Source organism: Ailuropoda melanoleuca, chromosome 10 (assembly GCF_002007445.2).
Source record: "Ailuropoda melanoleuca isolate Jingjing chromosome 10, ASM200744v2, whole genome shotgun sequence".
Classification (NCBI taxonomy): Eukaryota; Metazoa; Chordata; class Mammalia; order Carnivora; family Ursidae; genus Ailuropoda; species Ailuropoda melanoleuca.
The window spans coordinates 58,123,202-58,146,702 of record NC_048227.1 but is presented as its reverse complement, the minus strand read 5'-3'; the positions used below and the strand labels follow the sequence as shown (position 1 = coordinate 58,146,702).

Sequence of the window (23,501 nt, the reverse complement as noted above, 5' to 3'; positions counted from 1 at the left end):
CCCTGAGTCTTCTCAGTTTGAGTACCTGAGATTTCGAGATATAAATAAAATATAGGTGACCCAGTGGGCACTCATATTTTAACGAAATATTATGTTACCTGGTCACACTCCCTAAATGGTAGCCCTAATTATTTTGCCTCCAGCATCCAACTCATCTTTGGCAGAGTACCTGAAATATGCTTCTTCCACTTTACTTTCTATATTTGAATAGCATAAATCATTTTCAATATGGCATATACTCAAATTCTTTGAAAGAATTTATAACTGTCATGGGAAAGCCAATGGCCCGAGATGGACAATTAGTGGATGGAGTGGCCATGGGATAGTGTATCCAAAGAGGAATTTCTAAGTGGTTGCCCTAATTTGATTAAACAAAAAATGTTTGAGTTATTATAAGTATACTGAGGACACAAACTGCTGTCCAGAAGAGGCTGGCAATCCAGCAAAAGGGATGAAAAAAGCAACAAAAGATTCTACCAGATGTTATGGAATCAATGAAAGGAGAGCACGTTGGCTGGGAAATCAGGAAGGCCTTCTGGAAGCTTTACTTTTAACAGGAGATGAAGACCTTCCAAGAACAGGAAAAAGACTTAACTGAGGCAGGCAGGCAAGAGAGTCTGAATTATAGGAAGGACAAAGCCACATTTCAGTTGAGTGAAAATTAAAACAACTACCCTAGAAAGTGTTCCGGGAAGTTAAGCAGTTCATCCACAATAGAAAATTCCAAAGAAACAGGAAAAAGAGAGCATAGCATAGTATAATAATATGGAGACTCTCTACTGTCAAATTATTTATGAAAGTTACTTTGTATCTTTCAAAATAAGTCAATTTACACTATTTGTTTTCTACCTTAATTCTATTGTCTGACATGACTATTCCTCTATGCTATAGTGAATAATTATTTCATTTAATATTATTAATTTGGGGTGTGACACTTTGTGAAAAACCTTTTGAAAAAACTGAACTACTCTTCCTTGACTTACATATTTATCACACTCAAGACTTTCAGAGATTATCTATGTGTCATTTTGTTTGCTTTGGGAAAATAGTTGCTTGCCTTGGTCAATGAAATTATTTTTATTAGAGATTCCAACAGCTTAACAATTACAGAAGTGAAACAGCACTCATAGAGTTTAATGACAAATTGGCAGGAATGTCTACAAGAAATTTTCACATGGCTGTGCAAGTGAACAGAAACATGGCAAATGAACTTTACTGCATGCCAGTATGAGGTAACTTAGATTACATTTGTTGTATTCAAGAGAATTCATTATGATCAGAAGACTAATTAAGTAGCCATTGTAAACCATTTTACTAAAATACATGTTCCTGCAGTTCCTGCAACTGCTAAAACAAATGAAAAAGCAAAAATAACCCTGAAAGTAATTTTTTAACATTATCAGAAAAAGTAATAGAAGTAAATCAGAAAACCAGAAAGCATTATCTTGTCCTTTTTTAAAAGCCTCCCTAGAGAAAATGCCAAGTAGTTCTGGCATCTAATCTCAAGGACAAAACCAAACTGAAAGTATCCAGAGAAGGACAAATAAAGTAATGAAGGAAATGGGAAAGAAAGTGGTCTGGTCGACAGAAAACATATTATGGCAAGAGTCGGAAAGTAATATTTGGGTTCTGATTTTGTCACTAAATTAACCTCTCCCTTTGTTTTCCTTATTTATAAAATTAAGATAATGTCTATCCTAACTACCTTCCAGAGGTTTTTTGAGAATTAAATGAGATAATGTATATACACAAAAGGTGAATCAAATACACTTGTTAACAGAAACTGAAAGGGGATAAGGTCAAAATTTAAAATAATGAGTCTAGGACAGCATGGATTCGTGATATCCAAGAATTGTAAAAATAAGTAATGTACTCTATAGCTTGTAAAATGCAGAGAGAAATTTTAAAATAAACAGAACTTCTACTGAAACTTAATATTTCAAGTGGCAATTTTATGAAACTCATTAAAAGCAAAAAAAAAAAATTAAGTAGGATTTAAATAAATGAGATGATAATCCATAATAAATATGGGTGATTTGGAATATCTAATTTTTCTCCAGCACTAATACACTATGATTTTCCAAACCTAGGTTCATGAGATTGCCATTTTAGAGAGTGCCTTTTAGCCATGTAGAGACAGAATAGACTGCAGAGGAGGAGAAGGAATAGGCCATTGGCATGAACCAGCCAGGATACCATTTCCTAATACTGTTATTATTGTTGTTCTTCTATGACCATTTCCTTTGGGGGAGGAGGATACCATAAGACCACATTCCCACTTCCACTACCCTCCATCATAGCAGCTGGCAGCTGGCCTTCCAGTTGCTCAGGCCATCTATCATAAGAGAGTCATCCTCTTTCTCGCTTATCCCACATCCAGTCCAACAATGAATTTGTTGGCTTTACCTTAGAAAGTATTCGGAATCCCATCACTTTACACCATCAACATTGCCAACACCAACACTGGTCTAAGTCACCATCATCTCCCTGCTGGGTTGTTGAAGATGCCTTCCAACTCATCTCTCTGCTCCCACTCTTGTCCCCTACATCCATTCTCCACACAGCATCCAGATTTATGTTTTAAATGTCAAGTTGAGGGGCCCCTGGGTGACAGAGTCGGCTAAGCATCCAACTCTTGGTTTTGGCTCAGGTCGTGATCTCAGGGTCATGAGACCAAGCCCCAAGTTGGGGTCCACACTCTACACAGAGTCTGCTTGAGATTCTCTCTTCCTCTTCCTCTGCCCCTCCCCACTAAAATAAATACAGAAATCTCTAAAATAAAATAAAATAAAATAAAATAAAATAAAATAAAATAAAATAAAATAAAATAAAATAAAATGTTAAGTGGAATCATGCCATCCCTGTGTTTAATATCCACTAGTGCCTTCCCCATCACTCAATTATTAAAACATCCTACAAGGTCTCATGACTTGGACCCCAACTGGCTTTGTGATCTCATCTCATGCCATTCTTCCTTACCTTCCCTCAGTCCATCTACATTGGCTTTCTTGCTATTCCTGGAACTCACAGGTCTGCTTACCACCCCAAGGCTTTTGCATTTCCTATGCCTTCTGCCTGGTATGCTCTCCTCCAAGAGATTACTTAGTTCACTTCCACGTGTCCATACTTCCTTATATCTTCTCAGTTAAGTCCTTCCCTGGCTACCTATATAAAATTAGTCTCACCCAGCACTCCTTTTCCTCCCTCTCAGCTTTATTTTTTCCATAATAGTTTACCATCATGGCATAATACATTCTTTACTGATTTATTAATTGATTATCTGCTCTTTCCAGAATTTAAACTCTATGTGGATAGAGATTATGTCTGTTTTGTTTACTGCTGTATCCCCAAGGTTTAGGATGGATATCCAGACTTAATGGAAAAAAACAACTTACCCACAACGACACAGGTACTACTCCTTTTTGAAGTTAACTGAGTAATAATAGGGGCTAATACCTTGCCTATTCAATAAGATAGTTCTTCAAATAGCCCTTAAATCAGATCTATATATAGACAAAAGTAGATCGTGCCATATAGAATTTTGATTGACACTCAGTTATGGTCAAAACAATCTAGTGTTGTTGGTTGGTTAGTTAGTTGATTCAATGCATCAGGCAATCAAATAGACTGTTTTTCAGTTCTATAGACTGGTTACTCAGAGGAACTTAAGTTGGCCTAAAATGCAACCAGTCTTTGAAAATCAAAGTTGCAACCATAAAACTGTATGAACTCATTTGTTTAAATCAGTATTAGTACTTGCACCAGGTGATTAGTCTCAAAATTGGCCATGATTTGGCCTAGACTTCAAAGGAATCAGCTGGGTGTTTTGTTTTGTTTTCAACTGGACATCTTGGGGTGATTACTTGGATAAGTTTTAAATCAAGGTGAGTTTTATTTATCCAACTTTACTGACAACAGAGAAATTTTGGGGTTTTTTATAATTTTTTTAAGGATTTCATTAACTTATTTATTTGAAAGAGACATAAAGAGAGCTGGGGAAGGGGCAAAGGGAGAGGGACAAACAGACACTACACTGAGCACGGAGCCCAAACATGGGGCTCAATCTCACAACCTGGAGATCACTACCTGAGACAAAATCAAGAGTCAGGCACTTAACCAACTGAGTCACCCAGGTGCCCCAACAACAGAGAAGTTCTTCATCTAGACTCTCTGGATGATAAAACCTGAATACCTTTTAGTCATGGGACATACCTAATTCAAGAAGGGTTCATTCCAAAGTTGAGTGTCTTCTGCCAAAACCAAGACTGTGTGTGGAAAACTAAGGGAACAGATAAGGAAAGTGTCATGAGACCTCTAATGTCTATACACACCAATTGTAAGGACCCAATTTTCCCAGCATGTATCTCACTTAGACCAAGCAATTCTCATCAACTTCAAAGGGAGAGATGTGCATCCACAGATCCAAGTTTGAAGTATCCAGGGCTTACTCAGCAGGAATACATACTATAATTTCTGGTACCAGGCTTCATTTTTTAGTCCAAATCAACTCAGCTGGATTTTGAAGCTTTAGTTCTTGCAAATAATCAACTTTCCCTTAAAATACCTAATCCGCTTGGCTTTATTTTACACATCAATCCTGTTGATTACTTAGGATAAGCCAGAGTTTGGGTTTGTACATTGATATGCAAGACTTATAATATAGAGCTATATGCTATACTACTATGTAGCATTATAGTATCAAATTACCAAAAATTTTTCTGGAGGGAATTTTATGCATAGCGAAGAAAGAAGGAGGTAAAATTTTCCATATCTGCTGTTCAACAATTTTTTTAAAACGTAATTCTGTTTACAAGTACTGTTTTTCAGCTTTAATTTTATACTTTACTACCAGGTAAATTATCTTCTAATGTAATTACTTTTATATAATAATTATGATCTTGAAAGTCTACAAAGTGATTAAAGGGCATTTTCTAAGAAATAGATTTCTGGATTTAAATTATGCAATTTTTCTGCTTATAGTTTTGGTGTTATCTAATTTATTATTATCATTATTATTATTACTACTATCAAATAGTTATGAAGTGGCAAGTATAGAGATAACCTTTACAAATATCTGGAACTTTAGGTCTAAAATATTTTTAATCGCACACTTCAAAAGTTGACACAAGTATATCCCCGTTATCTTTTTTTTTAGCATTTATTAGTTTTGACTCACTCTAGCACGTTATACACATCAGCACCTGTGCCCATTTAGCAAAGAATTTCAGTACAAATCATTTCTGAATTGAATAGACATCTCTAAGAAGCATTACAATTGTTGCAATATTTTTAGAAACTGAAACAAGGAAATAAATAACTTCAGTAAAAGTGATTTAAATAACAAATAACGTATCTTTATAAACAGCTTATCTCCTTGAGAACAAAGAATGAACAAGGAGACAAGGTTTTTTTTTTCTTTCCACTATTAAAGCAGATCACAATATGAATGGGTGAAATGTCATGAATAATTGGAGAAAATCACAGAGTAATCTTCTGCAAAAACATCTGATTTATTTAAATTGTCGCTGTTTGTCTTATTAGAACCTTTATTTAACCTTGTTATCCACAATGCAGTATTCAAGCTGGTTTATCAAAAATATACTTTGGAACTAACCATATTTTGAAAATTTTGACTTTCTCAAATGTAAGTTTTGGTAATGTAAACCTCCTGTGACAGCTGTCTTAGTTGGGACCTAATTAATTGACATTGCGTTACACTGAAATGCCTGTGAAAACCAATGTTTTGAATCTAAAACAACAGTAAATAAATCAAGGCTTTGAAACATTCTGTTCATAGATTTAAGCTCAGGTTTCTGGTCAAGAGGATCATCAAGCTTCCCACTACTATTTTCATCTAGATAAAATATTCATTCAATATCATCTCCTCACAAACCTAGCCACACAACATCAGTCTCTCCTGATAATGGTTCAGGGCCTCATCCTATGATTTTCCATCCATGTTCTTTCTTTCTAGACAAACCTATTTCCTTAGAGACTCCTACACAGATTTCAGGGCTTAGCATGTATCTAGCACTGTTCTAAATGCTTTACAAATATTAACTCTTTCAGTGCTCATAACCACCTCGTGAGGTAGGTACTATTATTTTCCCAATATTATATGTGAAGAAATGGAGGCACAGACAGGCAAAGTAACTTTTCTAGGGTTACACAGCTATAAGGATTTGCCCATCTCCTCTACCAAGCCCTGATTAAACAGAATTGATTTCCTCATAGTATTGTCTTCAAGTCAGACACATTTATATGAAATACAAAATTCTAGCCAAGAGATATTTATAATATAAAAACATATCAGAATGGTAATATGTAAATAATAGATAAGAGAGATTAGAGGAAAAAAAGCACTATGGAGATCTCTGCAGTCTAACATTAACCAAAACTAAGATGTGGCAGGGGAGTAACGGATGGACAAAAAAGAAGAGAAAAAAGATGGCTCATAGTTATAAGTCCAAGTGATTAGAAAAATATTCATAATATTTACAGCAAAAAGATGTAAATATTAGGTATTGCTTGAGGGTAAATGGGACCGGACTGATTTTAGACATGTTGAGTTGGATTTAGCCAATAAGACAACAAACGGAAATAGCATATGGGTACCTGCGTAAGTATGTGATGTGATGAGTGGCAAACATTGTAGTGATACACCCACTCCACGTTGCGATCTTTACAGATTTGGGAGCATTAAACAGCCTACTGGATCAAGCCCTGGTCCAGCAGGTTTGGTCAAGCTCTCCACCAAACCCAACCCACAAGTTCTGGACAAATACATCTCTTATGCAGATAAGTTTCCCAATGAATAGTTAGAAGAGTTTACTTCCTTTACAAATATGATTAGGAACCAACCTGGTATGCCTGAGAGTGTATGTGCTGGTGGCTAATGTCTTTCACTAGAACAATGGCACCAATTCACAGAAAATTGCCAGGTCCTCCATATCCCAATAGGAGTTGTGGTGCTGTTTGCATCCTGACATCCTCCTTTGACTTAGCATCTCACAAACTTCTGGTCTCCACAGTCTTCAGTTGCTTAGTGAAGTACTTTCTTTGAGTCAAACCAGGGAAATGGGGGCAGATGTTTTTCAAGACTATTCACTTTTCTACACTCCCACTGCTTACCATCTTAATTCCACCAGAGTGATCTTTCTAAACCAAAAATCAAATCAAATCACTCTTATTCGGTGGTTTCCTTTAGAAAGTCTTTAGATAACATCCAGAACCATAAACATGGACTGTAATGCCCCCTCATGGCCTTGTCCCTCTTGGCCTTAGTCCTTTCTATTCCCTTTTCATTCCAGTAGTACTGAACTACGTGTAGCTCCCTAGCTGTGCCATGCTCTTTCTTTCCTCTGAGCGCCTGCATGTGTTTATCTCTATCTCCAGAATGTACCTCCCACACACACGCACACCCAAATCACAGGCATCTTGCCTCTCAAACACCAACCCTATGTCTTAGTTTTATTGCTACTTCCTTCTGGAATTCTTCCCGTACTACCCTCAAGACTGGGCTAAGTGGCTCTCATCACACTCTGTTGACGTGGCTTATTCATTTTTATGTGTCTATAACCAGTCTGAAAGATTCTGGAAGCAAAAACTGTATCTTGTTTACCACCTTCCCTCTTCTCCATACTCTGCCTTAACCACAGCACCCAGCACATTGGTTTATTGTAGGTGCTCAGTACATATTTGTCACATGGATGGCCAGAAGGGCCTAAAAGTCCTAAGAAGGACATATCTGTTCAGCTAAAGAGACCATATGATGCCACTGGTTCTGGAATGGGACTCTATCCCCATCCCACCAATTAACTAATGTATCTCACATTCTTGAGATTTTCTAGATCTTTGCTACTCGTTGTGGTCTGGAAACCAGCAACATTGGCATTACCTGGACCTTGTTAGAAATACAAAATCTCAGACTTTATCCTGGAACTCCTGGATCAGAGTCTGAATTTTTACAAGGTCCCCTAGTGATTTGTACACACAGAAATATTTGAGAAACACTGCTCAAGATAACATTGGTGGTTCTTTACTCAGAAGGCTGGTTATCCATTTTCTTGAGAGAAGGAATGCAAATGCATGGTTTCCAGTGCTCCCACAGCTGAGGACTTATTTTTGCCCTGATCCAGATATACACCAACCTTGCCTGTCCTTACATGTCTGAAACAAGTCACTCTGCATGACAGGGGCCCTTCTATCTCAAAAGGAATCCTGTGCCTGCCTCCTACTCCCCCACCCTGGAAATCAACCACTTAACTGGAAACAGGAATTTCTCCTTGTCGTGGCTGCTTTTGACTTCTAGACAGTGAATCCAATGTTATCTATCAGAAGAGTTTTTCCTCTCCCAGGAATGGGCCTTATATCCCTGACGCCTGAGCAATCCTCAGCCATTGGCTGGGAGCAGCCTGTGGGAAATACGGCCTTGGAGCAAATGCAGTAATAAATTTCAGAGCACAGCAGCTGAGGCCATAGGTTAATTATGTTTCCTCAGGCTGGAGATCTGAGAGACACATTCTCATGGCTACCACAAAGAGTAAGGAGAAGATATAGGAAAAAAGAAATAATTAGCGGAGAAGAACTTGAAAAAAGCAAGAGAGCGTGGTTCTGATGTTAATACAACCAGCTGGGCACTGCCTGATTTATCAATACAGAAAAGGCACTCAATCACACACAAAAAATAACAAAATGCAGAATTGTTTGTGTTTTGGAGGAGAGGTTCTGTAAAGTATCTCAGGGTGGGGATTAAGACCCTTCAAAGGGCATGCCTAAAACACAACAGGTGGTCACTAACCTGCAGGCTGAGAATGAGAGTCACAGGTCTTCTTGGCAGAGTGGGCTATGCAACCTGGGCCTGGTTAACTCCAGCTCCAGCTCCAGCTCCTGGCCTCTTTAAATAAAACTGCAAACAAATATACAAAGAAAATCAGTGTGAGGATGTATTCAGTTAAAGTATAAGCCTCCCAGAGATTCCAAACTCTTGAGACTGTCTAAGAAGCAACCCCATGCTGATCTGCCTGACTGTGGAAGTAGAGTGGTTAACCTTGAGAGGAGAGGGACTGTGTGATGCGCTACTGGAACAGATTACCACCATCTCCAAGGCCTCTGATCCTCCAGCACCAACTCGGTGCCCAACAATTCAAATCAATTCTGACACAAATCACCTGAAGTTGGCACAGACCCTACAGATTAAGGACTCAGTCCCTCAAGACTGTCCCCACAGCCACAAATCAGGTGCCAAAGCTATCCACTTCTGCTCGGCCAACTACAGATTTGGAGGGGGCGGTTCTCATACTCTCCCCCTCAGGTTTGATAATTCAACTCACAGATATCAGAAAAACATTTTACTTATGTTTGCTGGTTTATCTCTTCCGTCTGGTTCAAAAAAGAGCCAAATGGAAGAGATGCATAGGGCAAGGTCTGGGGAAGGGGTGTGTGGAACTTTTATCTCCTCTCCTCACTGCCACCTTCCAGGACGTTGAAATTTCCCATTTGGCCTTTCTGGTGACCAGCTCCCACCCTGAAGCTACCTAGGGGCCCTGCCCTGAGTCACCTCATTAGTATAAACTCAGGTGTGGTTGAAAGGAGCTCCTTAGGAATAACAAAAGACACTCCTACCACTCAGAAAATTCCAAAGTAGGAGCTCAATGCTGGGATCCAGGGACAAAAAAACAGTATATTTTTTATTGTACCAGATACAGTCACAGATACAGGATTGAAAGAGAAATACAATTCTCATGTGACTTCAAGTATAATAATACAACCATCTCAAATCACTGAGTAAAGAATAGACTTTTAAAAAATAGATTGTTTAATAAATGGTGTTGCAACAACTAGGTAGTCAAATGGGGGGATTTAGATCCATATTTCTCTTATGTCAAAAGAAATTCTAGATGGAACAAATATTTTTTTTAAAAAACCTATTAAAAAAACCACCTGGGTGGCTCAGTCCTGCAAGCCTCTGCCTTCAGCTCAGGTCATGATCTCTAGATCCTAGGATAGAGCACTGCATGGGGCTTCCTGCTCAGCGGGGAGTGTGCTTCTCTCTTTCTCTCTCTCTCTCTCTCTCCCCCCCCCGCCCCTCCCCTCACTGCTTGTTCTCTCTCTCTCAAACAAATAAATTAAAAATCTTTATTTTTTAATTATTTTTTTAAAGATTTTATTTATTTATTTGACAGAGACAGCCAGCGAGAGAGGGAACACAAGCAGGGGGAGTGGGAGAGGAAGAAGCAGGCTCCCAGCGGAGGAGCCTGATGTGGGGCTTGATCCCAGAATGCCAGGATCACGCCCTGAGCCGAAGGCAGACACTTAACAACTGCACCACCCAGGCGCCCCAATTTAAAAATCTTTAAAAAAATTTAAAATAAAATTCTGGGGGCGCCTGGGTGGCACAGCGGTTAAGCGTCTGCCTTCGGCTCAGGGCGTGATCCCAGCATTCTGGGATCGAGCCCCGCATCAGGCTCCTCTGCTAGGAGCCTGCTTCTTCCTCTCCCACTCCCTGCTTGTGTTCCCTCTCTCGCTGGCTGTCTCTGTCTCTGTCAAATAAATAAATAAAAATAAAAAAAAAAAATCTTTAAAATAAAATTCTGTAGTCTAGAAAAAAAATGGATTTTTTTTATAAGAGGAGGAGGGCTTTCTAAGCATGCTTCAAAACTCTGAAGCCATAAAAGAACAGATTGATAAATTCAACTACATAAATTACAAAATACATGGTAAAAACCATCATTGGCAGAGTCAAAAGTTAAACTGGGGAAGATATTTGCTATTTATATCACACAAAATGGTTACTTTTTAATATTTAATAAACTCCAATATATCAAGAAAAAGAGCAAGTCAATAGAAAAATGGGCAAAGAATCTGACCAAATATATCACCAAAAAAAAAAGAAATATGAATGCCTTGAAAACATATGAAAATATGCTCAACTGTGCTCAGTTGAATAAGGAACATACAAATAAAGATACCATTTCAAGATTAAAAAGTTTGATAACACTTCATGGTGGTGAGGCTATGGACAAACGGGCACTTTCATACATTGCTGAACAGGGTGTGAACTGGTTAAACCTGTACAGAAGACATTTTGCAATATCTCTCATAAATATATATACAGCCTTTGATCTAGTAATTCCATTTACAGAAATTTATCCTACAAATATAATCGTGTGTGTGTGTGTGTGTGTGTGTGTGTGTAATGATAGCATATTCAGGCTATTCATTATAACACTGTAATAGTGAAAGGTTGAGATCTCATATATATTTATTAATAGGGGGACAAGTTAAATTATGGCACATTATATCATGGAATACTTTGCTGCAGTACAAATATGGAACTATCTTCAAGATACATTGTTAAGTAAAACAATATACAAAAGTATATATATATATATACATACGTGTGTGTGTGTGTGTGTATGTTCTAGTATACTATTTAAGGGACACAATTCTCATATCTCATGGTCCCATAGTAATACAGGTATACTAACAAATTATTTTTCTAGAATTAGGTCATTTAGGAAAACTTTATATTTATAGATTTCTAACATCTTAGTCTATCCCTAGAATATGCTGATGTCTTCCCATTCCTTTCCCCATTGCAATTGCCACTCTCTCTTGAGTTACCAGTATTAACAGCCTGGTTATATATCTTTCCATACTCTTCCCCATGCACATACAAAAATCTGCACATATAGATGTATCTATCTTTATATATTATTTTTGATCTGTTTACCAAAATGACATCACACTGGGCAGATATTTCTGTGATCCTCACATCATGAATATTCCTCTTCTAATAATTAAAAATAGATATAATCTCCATTCTGGCTCCATTTCTCTGCCTGGACAGAAAAAAACTATAAATAGGGTTTGTACTTTCATTCAGCCACTAAATTCTCATTTTAATTCTAGTAGCTTATTCTTTTTGGATTTTTCTGGGAATACAATCAAATATCCTGAAAAATAATTTTCCTCCCATGTTTATACCAAGAAGCTCTTCTTAGTTGTCTGGCTGCTATGTTGCTGTGCTGCTATCCTCTGTAGCTGCTTCCCACTGCAGGCTATTGTTGCTGCTGCCCAAAGATGCTCTGCATGGCCTCCAAGGAATGAGAGAGAAGCTTCCTATTAGAATATCTCATGAGGGATTTGTTCAAATGTCACAGATGACAGCACAATACAGTGGTTCCTGGTCTCTTAGCTCACATATATTCTAATTCAAAGTGTCATTTCAAAGGGGCCAAAGGCAGGCTCTTCCAAAAAGTGCCAATTTGGCATATTATTTAAAGTAAAAGTTATTTGGGAAACAGTCAGTGCAAGCACACCCAGACCCTCCTCTCTCCCCACCGAAAGCAGGAAATAAATCTCCCACGTAGAAGTTATCCCTCCTGTACTAAGAAGTAAAAACAAAACAAAACAAAAAAATCCTTATCACCAGAGATCAGGACTTTAAAGTCTAGAGAGTTGTAGAAAAAACCTTGTTAAGTTTTATTAATCTATTATCTCAGCCCAAATTCTGCTCAGAATTACTTACTAGTCAAAGCTTCCAACCTTCTGTTTTCTGTGTCCTATTAATTCCTCACATATTTATTGTCTCATTGTCTAAAAAGTATAAAAATTGCCCGCCTTGGTCGTTTCTTTGGATCTCAATTTCATTATTGGGCCTCCATAAGCATGTAATTAAACTTTGGGTTTTTTCTCCTGTTTATCTGTCTCGTATCAATTTGATTCTTAAACCAGCTGGATGATCTTGAAAGGTAGAAGGAAATTTTTTTCCTCCTCCACAATCTATACTCAGTTCTGAAGCTCAATGCTGTAATCATACCAGCCAAGTTCCCATTTGGACTCTGGCAACAGGAGACAGGCCCAGCAGAGAGTCCTGTCCGAGCATACTTATTGACATCACTCTTACTCTTTGAAAGAGAGATACTCAGAGAGGGCTTCTTTGACCATCCTGTCTAATGAGCTTGTCTTATTCTCTATCACATTATCCCAGTTTTATTTTCCTCATAGCACTAATCATATTGGCAGGTATATTATTTATTGGCTTACTATGTCTCCCCAAGATAGACTCTATAGCAGACCTGAAGAATTCAGAGAATTTCCACGTCTTATTTACCCTTAACCCTCTAGTATCTACAGTTGAAAAACACCTACTAGACCTTCGATAAATATTTGTTGAATCAATGAATGTTGACTTTCTGAAAAATAGTCTATATCTTATTAAGTAATTTCTTTATTCCAACTGTTCTTAGTGTTATTAGGAATGGTTGTTAATGATCTGGGCGATTTCTCATCTTAAGGGTCAGATTATTTAAAGAGAATGAAGTTTCTGAAACTCAACATACTTTTTAAAATGCAGACATAGTTGCAGAACTATGATATAAACAGAGATAACTCTCTAGGCAGGGATAGAAATTTATCCTTCTACCTCAAAGTTTGAAATCTGCATTTGCTACAGATGAACTACCATCTACTTATTTTTTTTTCATTTTTTATAAAGGCTTATGAGTTTCATTTCAAATGCTGTAGAAATACGTTTGCCACTTTTTTTTTTTTAACTTACTGGAATTTTGTGGGAAATGAGGGAAGAAAGTTGCAGGTTACTCTAACATTCGTCGTTAAGGCATTTTTCAGCCCACTTACTACGTTATTTGAGAGCCCAACAGTCTCCAAACGGTTTGACCTTAGTGCTGCAATCTGGCAAGGTCTTTTGTATTCCACTCTCCTACTTTATCTCCTTCCATTTGTCAATCCAGATACGCAGATGGTCAAACTGTCACGTTGATGTCAAAACCATCATGTGAGGCACGTTAATGGTTACCTAGAAAGGCATTTTCAGTGGTTCACGGTGAGACGGTTGGTACGTTGCCATGGAGTTAGCGGGAGTTTTGTTTCGATTGCGAGCAAATCCCCTAAATCTCGCCGTTTAACTTTTGTTCCCGCAGCCTCCAAGGCCGCGAAGACCCTTTCCGTGCTTCCTCCCACTGCTCCAGGTCAAGGCGGCTGCAGAAAAACAGGAAGCGCCCACCCCCGAACCCCTAGATCCCGCAGCACCTCGGCCTCAGCCAGGCGCCGACGCGCTCGCCCGGTGCATTGTGGGCGCTGTAGTCTGGCCGGAACCTGCTCACGACTACAAGTCCCGTGACTGCCGCTGCTCCTCCGCCGCCTAACCCGGACCCCCTCCGCGGCCTCAGCTGGGCCTCCTCGGCCCAGGGCGCGGCGTCCCGGCGAGTCAGCTGGTTCTCCCCCGGGCACAAGAGGCGGAAGCCGGAGAGACGCAAGGAGGAGCTTCGCGCGCGGGGTGAACGCCCGTCCTACGTGCTCGTTCGCTTCACGACCGCTGTGCGCGAGCCCGGTGTCTCCGCGGCGGGCAGCAGCGGCGGCGTCGGTGGAACGCGGAGGGGGCGGAGGGAGTCCGCGGCGGCGGCGGCGGCTGCAGTAGAGAAATGGCGGAGACCGTGGCAGACACCCGGCGGCTGATCACCAAGCCGCAGAACCTGAATGATGCCTACGGGCCGCCCAGCAACTTCCTCGAGATCGATGTGAGCAACCCGCAGACGGTGGGGGTCGGCCGGGGCCGCTTCACCACCTACGAAATCAGGGTCAAGGTGAGGCCGTCTTTTTCCCCTTCAGAGAAACCCCTCCGGCCGGCTGTGGTCTCCCCCAGCCGGCCCACCAGTGGATCGCCTCTTAGAGTCGCCCCGGCCGGGAGCCCCGGTCTGACTCGGTCGGGCAGCCTTGTCCACGGGCGGGGTCTTGGGCCAGGGCCCCTCTTCCTATAAGGCTTGGAAGGGGGCTGCAGAGTGAGCTGAGCCCAGCACTGGTACTTGGAGAAGGTGCTCGAAGAAGAGGGCGTGGGTTGAGCTCCGCTTGCCCCTCAAGCAGCTGATCTGGGAATGACATTTGAGTTGGAAAGGTGTAGATCTTTCGAGAACATAGTGCTTCATCGGGAGGGGAGCTAGATGTGACTAAGAGAGGGGATTTGCGCAAAGTTGAAGTTTTCCCAGTTTTCTTGAACTGAAGACTTTTCTCAGAGGTGGCCGAGCCAAGCTGGTTGGTTCCAGGCCCCTCCCGAGCTACCAAACTGACTTAGCTTGTACACTTTCTGAACAGAATCTCGTGGGTGTTCACAAAAGCCTGACGAATTTGGTAGGGCTGAGCCTAGAGAGAACAGTGATTGACCTTAGCATTCTGGGCCACCATCGTGCTAAAGGCTGAGGTGTGGCGAGTGTTGTCTACCTCACAATCCAGAACTACAACTGCTTTAAGAAAGCCTATTCATTTGGAGATTTGCCCTTAACTGAAGGAAGGAATCAGCTGAAGTAGAAACACACTTAAAATTTCGTATCTAGTATTTGATAGCAATAAGTAATTAAGATGATTTGAGAGATGCTAATTGAAAATAGTTCTTCACTTTCACCGTAGTTCAGGATTAAAGAACTTTCTCATGTATAGAAGTATCTTTAAAAATTAATCACATGAAACGAATCTAGCTGTTAAAAACGACTACAAATTTTACTAAAAATTAAGTATAACAAGAATTTCACTTTACAGTAATCGAAATTTACATAACAAATTACTATTAATCTTTAAATGGAGTAATTTCTCATTGACTTACGCACTTTTTGTGCGTATGGTTATAAAACAACCTATAATTTACCATCTTAACCATTTTTAAGTGTACAGTTCAGTAGTAAGTATATTCATATTGTGGAATTTATGCATTTAAAAAATTTATGTATTGTTAAAAGAATTTTAATAATCAAACTTTAAGACGTGAAACTAAAGTTTATGTTCCCGAGTCCCCCTAGAGCCCTTATGGATGTGTAAAATGTGAGCCATAAGTAGTTTTGGTATAATGAAATTGCAAAATCCAGACTCCAGTATACTTAAGGAAGTACTTTACCACATAAGCCTAGTGAAAAAGTAAGGCCGCCTTTTTTTTTTTTTTTTTAACTTTTGGAATGATTTTAAAATATGTGGCAGATTGTTCACTAAAAAGAACTTCCTCTTTTACCCTAATTCACTACCATGTTTTCCTTTATTTCTTGTGCTAAAACAGAACTTGGTATTCCTGTTTCTAAACTTCCATGGCTAGTACTTCCTGTCATACAACTGAAGCAAAATCTCCTGCTTCCACTTCCTCCATTTAATAACTTTTTGCTTATCTTGCTGAGTGCATTGTATTAAATGCATTCTAGTATAATTTAATTATTTAAAAAATACATTTGATACTTTATTACTGCATAGCTGATGTGACACTTTAAAAATAGTGTTTATGGTATGATCATTTACATTTTTAAGAATAATCCTTTTTAAGAGTGGTTAATAAGTTATGGAATTAAAGTATACACCTGCATTGGTTTGTATTATAAAACCAGTTTTTTTGTGTGTTAATGATGTTTATAGTCATAAATGCAGGTATCCTAAAAAAGTTTAATTGAGTTTCTAATGGTTGTGAAATGCCATTGGGGTTTTTCTTAGTAGGTAAGGTGTTAAGTTAAAACTTGGGAAACCATATAGTAAGACAATAGGTCTTATTTAAGTAGCATATGATTTTTAAGAGTAATTACAATCTTGTGTTAAAGTAAAATGGCCAGCAAGATGAGAAGGTAAGTCATTTTGTAATTGTATTATTTACTACTTTCTAAACTGTTGCTTCTCTCCCTAGCCCCTATTGCTTGCCTTTTGCTATTGAATTGCCATGTGGAGTTTGCGCCCTTAAACTATCTTATAGTTACTTTCTAATTCTGGTCTTGAGAAAAATGTTCAATTTTATAGAATCTGATTGAAATTACTCTAATTCACAGAGTAATTTTATCTAGATAGTGGCACTTTAGAATGCAAGTTTCCCAATCGCCATTTATCTTTGGGTTTAAGGGTAGTGTTTAAGACTATTAGGATCACTTGATTAGTATCTCTAGGCTTTTGAAAATAATTGGTACAGTGTTAATGTTTTTAAAAATTGTTCTCATGGGTAGGTACAGCAGAGAGCACCGTAAATGATGAAAGGTTTAGGAAAGCTCAGGGTCTAGAATTATTTTGGCATATTAAAGAGAAGTTTAAAGGAGAAAATTAAGTCACTGTTCATGAAGTTTGTACTATAACCTTAATTTTCTGGGGATTTTAAGTTAGTTGAGATCTATTGTAACTAGAGACAGTTGTTTCAAACAGGAATGAAGTTAAGGATCTTTCTTGAGCTCCGAGTTCAATGAATAGATTTATCATTTATAATCAGAGTAAGGTACACAATCTAAGCTCCACTTCCCCTCTGTAAAATAGGTATGCTAACAATAGCACCTACCTCATAGGACTAAATGAGATAATGTACATAAATCTCTTTAGCATTGACTGGTACATACTAAGCTTTCAAAAGGTACCTCTTTCTAAAAGCAGATACATTCTAATTTAAAAGGCTGTTTCTGTGTTACTGTGCAGTTGAGTTACTAAAATTGTTAGATTTTCTTGGCATGGAAGTATGCTTTCATTGAGGCAAATAGTATAAAAGAAGCCATCTTGTTTAGTATTTAACCAAGGAGCTTTTTGTTTGTTTTAGGTTTTTATTATTTTGTGTTATTCCATGTAGAAAGTTGTGATGTCATTTGGAAGATGGTAAATTTCATATTAAGCCCAAAAATATTTAATAGAATACTTCATATTTTAAGGTATCATATTTCCTGTGATTGTACTAGTATTTTTCCAGTTTTGAGGTATGATTGATACATGATGTATTTAAGGTGTACAGCATAATGATTTTTTATGTGCATATATTGAGATGATTACCACAGTAAGATTAGCTAACATTCAACTCCTCACATAGTTACAGAAGTAGCCTTTTAAAATTGAAACTTACTAAAACATAAAGCTGAATACTAAAGTTTGCTAAACATTTTATTTAAAGATTTTATTTATTTGAGAGAGAGAGAGCATGAGCAGGGGGAGGGGCAGAGGGAGAAAGGAGAGAGAGAAGCAGACTCCGTGCTGAGCAGAGAGCCCTCTGTGGGACTCCATCCCAGGACCCTGGAATCATGACCTGAGCCAGGCATCCTGATAAACATTTTTTCTTTAAAGATTTTATGTATTTATTTTAGAGAGAGTGCGTGCATGTTGGGGTGGGGGAAGCAGAGGCAGAGGAGAATCTCAGGTAGACTCTATGCTGAGCCTGGAGCTTGATGCAGGGCTCGATCCGAGGACCCTGAAATCAGGACCTGAGCCGAAACCAAGAGTGGATGCTAAACTGACTGTGCCACCCATGTGCCCCAAGTTTGATAAACATTTTGACAAGAAAGATGGTCAGTAAAAGTAGCATCTAAACAGTTTTCCATTCTAAACCTGTATTTGTGATTTTACTCTGGCAAGTCCTCTCATTTTAAATTGGAAGTTACTAATATCCAGATTGGAAACCGAGAAATAAATTCTTAGATTTGCTTTCAGAATTTATAAGAACATATCATTAAAGGGCCCAAATATTTTTTTATAATAATATTTTAAAGAAGGTATTTTAGTGCCAAAGGACATCTGCAGAATCTGTGTAGCTTTATCAGCTTGCCATGAGGTGTTGTCTGATACACATCTTTGCTGGTAGCTACAGCTGACTTCCGGGACCTCCATGAAGGACAGGCGTGTTACTAGCTTTGAAGGTTTTGTTCTTACCTGATCCATGCCTTAAGATGGGGGAGGTAGGCAGTGACAGTTAAAAAGTAGCTCTGTATATTGGGTTATTAGGGACTGTTCTGTATTGTTCATTTTAGTACTTTAGGGAACCAAGGCACAGACAGTTGTCTCTCACCCAAAGTAAATTATCTGACTGGTGTCAGAGCCGGGGTTAGATTTGAAGTGGTCTGGTCCTGGTTCAGAATTGCTTCACAGCTGCAGTTCACTTAATTTAAAACAGGACATTAAAACCTATGTTTTTATGCCTAGTTTTGGGGCACCCTCAGGTGTCTGAACATTTGAAGGAAATCCCAAAGTTGGTACTCTTGAGACCTGAGTTGACTCTTCAGTAATGCACAGTGGGTAAGATGCCCCCAGGAGAGATGAAAGCTGCAGAGAGCTTGCTATTAAATTCTGTGCTCTGATGAGATGACCTGAAGAGAACATTTTGTTGACTGGCTGGCTAGTGATGTTATAAAAGGCAAGCTTTTTTTTCTGTGTGTGTTGAAGCTGAAGAGGGGATTTATCATTTCAGTACTTCTTCTGTTCAAGGCACTGTGCTATATATATATGTGAAGAATATGGAACACTTCATGAATTTGCATGTCATCCTTGCGCAGGGGCCGTGCTAATCTCTGTATCATTCTAATTTTAGTATATGTGCTGCTGAAGCGAGCACTACTATATATGTAATATCTTTGAGGTAATTAAAGAGAATAGATAATATTCCTGTTTTGCTGATGTAAAAGCTGGGGTCCCTGTTGATCTGATCCTCATTTCTTGTCCTTCCCTCATTATTACTTTATGTTCCAGTCCTATTGAAATATTTGTATCTCCTGAATAAGCTGAATTCTCTTTTATCCAAGCCTCTTGTGTCTACATACTTCTTCTGCCATTAAAAACAGTCTTCCTGGGGTGCCTGGCTAGCTTGGTTGGTGGAGTATTTGACTCTTGATCTTGGGGTTGTGAGTGTGAACCCCACATTAAGTATAGAGATTACTTAAAAAAATAAAATTATTTTTTTATCTTTTTGAAGATTTTTATTTATTTGTCAGAGAGAGAGAGCATGCATAAGCAGAGAGAGCGGCAGAGGGAGAAGCAGGCTCCCCACTGAGCAAGGAGCCCGATTTAGCATTTGATCCCAGGACCCTGGGATCATGACCTGAGCCAAAGGTAGATGCTTAACAGACTGAGTCACCCAGGCATCCCCCCAAAAAATAAAATCTTAAAAAAAATAATAAAACTGTCTTCATTTAGTGGCCTCGTCTCTATTGTTACTTGTCCTGCAGGACTTAGCCTTACTATCATCTTTTTTTTTTTTTTTAAGATTTTATTTATTTATTTGAGAGAGAGAGAGAGAATGAGTGCAGGGAGGGGCAGAGGAAGAAGCAGATGCCCAGCTGAGAGGGGAGCCCTGTGCAGGGCTTTAATCCCAGGACTCTGAGATCATGACCTGCACTGTAGGCAGACTTTTAACTGCCTGAGCCACCCAGGCACCCCCTTACTATCATCTTTTTAGAGATTTTGCTGATCCTTGGAATTTAGACTGGATTTCCTTCCTGTGTACCCTTGTAGCCCTATAAGGATTAAATTTGTTTGTTTGTTTGTGGCTTCCTTTAGTTCCTGTATCTTCCACTATAAGCTCCTAGAGACAGGGACTGTCATAATCACCCTTATTCAACACCTGGCACTGCACTTGGCATATAGTGGACATTATGAGTAAGTGAAGTTTAGGAAGGTTAAGTAACTTGCCCAGAGTCATGGGTATTAAATGGCAAAACTGGGATTTGAATCTACATTTTCTGACCTTCAGAGCTTGTACTGAACATTCTCCTGAGGAGCTTTTGAAACCATTTTGATTCTTATTTCATTGGATAGAGGTGGGATTTGAGAAGTGGTAGTTTATTTATTTTTAAGATTTATTTTATTTTGAGAGAGCGAGTAAGGGAGAGAGCATGAGTAGGGGAAGGGGTAGAGGGAGAAGCAGACTCCCTACTGAGCAGGGAACCCAACGTGGGGCTCAGCCCCAGGACCCTGGGATCATGACCTGAGCTGAAGGCAGACGCTTAACTGACTGAGCCACGCAGGCATCCCAGGAAATGATAGTTTAAAAAGCACCCTAGGGGCGCCTGGGTGGCACAGCGGTTAAGCGTCTGCCTTTGGCTCAGGGCGTGATCCCGGCGCTATGGGATCGAGCCCCACATCAGGCTCCTCCGCTATGAGCCTCCTTCTTCCTCTCCCGCTCCCCCTGCTTGTGTTCCCTCTCTCGCTGGCTGTCTATATCTCTGTGGAATATATAAATAAAATCTTAAGGGGGGAAAAAAAAAAAAGCACCCTAGCTGGGCGCCTGGGTGGCTCAGTTGGTTAAGTGTCTGCCTTTAGCTCAGGTCATGATCCCAGGGTCCTGGGATTGAGCCCAGCATCAGGCTCCCTGCTCACCGAGGGGTCTGTTTCTCCCTGTCCCTCTGCCTCTCCCCCTGGCTCATGCTCCCTGCCCCCCTACTCTCCCTCTCTCTCTCTCCCTGTCAGATAAATAAATAAAATCTTAAAAAAAAAAAAAAAAAGCACCCTACCTAGCAAGGGCACTTTATTGATAACACAGCAAGGCTCATTCCTGGTTGCACCATGCTCTCTGTCTCTGAGAAGTATGAAAAAAATTTATGGAACCACAGGGGTTGGTAGTTTTGATGGAATTTAAAAAGGCAAATTCTAAGTAAATAAATAGAAATAAACAAATCAATCAACCAACCAGAGCAAAACAGCAGATTCTGACAGAGATCTGAGAGCAGAGAGGAAAACCAATGACATTTGCCAAAGACAGAAAACTGTTTTTGGAGGGGAGGCAATTTAGATACTAGCTGAAAGCATAGCAATGTATATAGCCTAGCTTTTTCAGAAGAAGGGGAAGCATTGACTGTATTCAGCCAAGACAGATCTTTTTGCCCTTTGTTGTACTATCCTTGTCCGTATCCCCATGTAATAATCATGGAGCTAAGACAGGAGTCAAGAAAATACAGAATATATATCCATCTAAGAAAGAAATTCCTTTTTTTTTTCCTTAGAGCATGCACATGAGCCAGGGTGGGGAAGCAGAGAGAGAATCTTTCTTTCTTTTCTTTTCTTTCTTTTTTTTTTTTTTTTAAGATTTTGTGTATTTATTTGTCAGAGAGAGAGCATGCACAAGCAGGGGGAGAGGCAGCCTCCTTACTCAAGGAGCCCAATGTGGGACTTGATCCCAGGACCCTAGGACCATGACCCAAGCTGAAGGCAGACACTTAACCAACTCAGCCACCCAGGTGTCCCAGGAGAAAGAGAATCTTTTTTTTTTTTTTAATTTTATTTTATTATATTATGTTAGTCACCATACAGTACATCCCCAGATTCCGATGTAAAGTTTGATGCTTCATTAGTTGCCGTATAACACCCAGTGCACCATGCAATACGTGCCCTCCTTACTACCCATCACCAGTCTATCCCATTCCCCCACCCCCTCCCCTCTGAAGTCTTCAGTTTGTTTCTCATAGTCCATAGTCTCTCATGTTTCATTCCCCCTTCTGATTACCCCCCTTTTCTTTATCCCTTTCTTCCCCTACCGATCATCCTAGTTCTTATGTTCCATAGATGAGAGAAATCATATGATAATTGTCTTTCTCTGCTTGACTTATTTCACTTAGCATTATCTCCTCCAGTGCCGTCCATGTTGCAGCAAATGTTGAGAATTCGTTCTTTCTGATAGCTGAGTAATATTCCATTGTATATATGGACCACAGCTTCTTAATCCAGTCATCTGTTGAAGGGCATCTCGGCTCCTTCCATGATTTGGCTATTGTGGACAATGCAGCTATGAACATTGGGGTGCATATGGCCCTTCTCTTTACTACGTCTGTATCTTTGGGGTAAACACCCAGTAGTGCAATGGCTGGGTCATAGGGTAGTTCAATTTTTAACTTTTTAAGGGACCTCCACACTGTTTTCCAGAGTGGCTGTACCAACTTGCATTCCCACCAACAATGTAGGAGGGATCCCCTTTCTCCACATCCTCTCCAACAATTGTTGTTTCTTGCCTTGTCTATCTTTGCCATTCTAACTGGCGTAAGGTGGTATCTCAGTGTGGTTTTGATTTGAATTTCCCTGATGGCTAATGATTTTGAACATTTTTTCATGTGTCTGTTAGCCATTTGTATGTCTTCATTGGAAAAGTGTCTGTTCATATCTTCTGCCCATTTTATGATTTGTTTATTTGTTTCTCGTGTATTGAGTTTGAGAAGTTCTTTGTAGATCTTGGATACCAGTCCTTTATCTGTGGTGTCCTTTGCAAATATATTCTCCCATTCTGTGGGCTGTCTCTTAGTTTTTTTGACTGTTTCCTTGGCTGTGCAGAAGCTCTTTATCCTGATAAAGTCCCATAAGTTCATTTTATCTTTTATAGGAGAAAGAGAATCTTAAGCAGGCTCCATACCCAGGGTGTCACAACCCTGAGATCATGATGTGAGCTGAAATCAAGAGTTGGATACTTAACTGACTTCAGAGCCACCCAGGTGCCCCAAGAAAGAAATTCTTACATTTTGTTAATATTGCTCCTCTGTACCTTGAAAGTGGAAAAGGCTAAAGTGTTTAACTTTTAGCAGTCTTGGTGATTCTTTGTAATAGAAAATTTCTGTGTCTTCACCTTTATAATCATGCTTACAAAAAAAAAAAGATTGAACTGTTGTATTTAGGTACTTTGATGTTTTACCATATTGTGCTGCTTGCCTGTAAGCAGAGCCAGCAATTTTTTGAACATCAGATAAGAAAGATGGTGTCCATTGGGGCGCCTGGGTGGCACAGCGGTTAAGCGTCTGCCTTCG

At 39.4% G+C, this 23,501-nt stretch overlaps 2 protein-coding genes and 1 non-coding gene across 8 annotated transcripts in view; 1 reads left to right on the top strand and 2 right to left on the bottom strand.

Annotated features, from left to right (window-relative positions):
• AFG1L (AFG1 like ATPase) overlaps window positions 1-14,173 on the bottom strand; it is a 231,016-nt gene extending 216,843 nt beyond the window's left edge. For 2 of the 6 annotated variants that reach the window (XM_034668941.1, XM_034668946.1), the window contains exons 1-3: window positions 13,823-13,988; window positions 8,801-8,908; window positions 4,213-4,279 (exon numbers count right to left, since the gene is read on the bottom strand). The gene's annotated coding sequence lies outside the window, so the exon portion shown is untranslated. Of the gene's footprint in view, window positions 1-4,212; window positions 4,280-8,800; window positions 8,909-11,988; window positions 12,099-13,564; window positions 13,989-14,055 lie in introns of those variants that run through there. The other 4 variants (XM_034668944.1, XM_034668945.1, XM_034668942.1 and 1 more) reach the window with 4 other exon arrangements.
• Window positions 14,174-14,256: 83 nt separating this feature from the next.
• Window positions 14,257-23,501, top strand: part of SNX3 (sorting nexin 3) — a 43,212-nt gene continuing 33,967 nt past the window's right edge. Inside the window, exon 1 of the mRNA XM_002917339.4 lies at window positions 14,257-14,609. Within this exon, the coding sequence (XP_002917385.1) occupies window positions 14,448-14,609 (162 nt within the window). The 5' untranslated portion in view covers window positions 14,257-14,447. The remainder of the gene's footprint in view (window positions 14,610-23,501) is intronic.
• On the bottom strand, window positions 19,230-19,333 carry LOC117804286. The gene has a single exon (XR_004628626.1). It is a non-coding gene; the product is annotated as a U6 spliceosomal RNA (small nuclear RNA).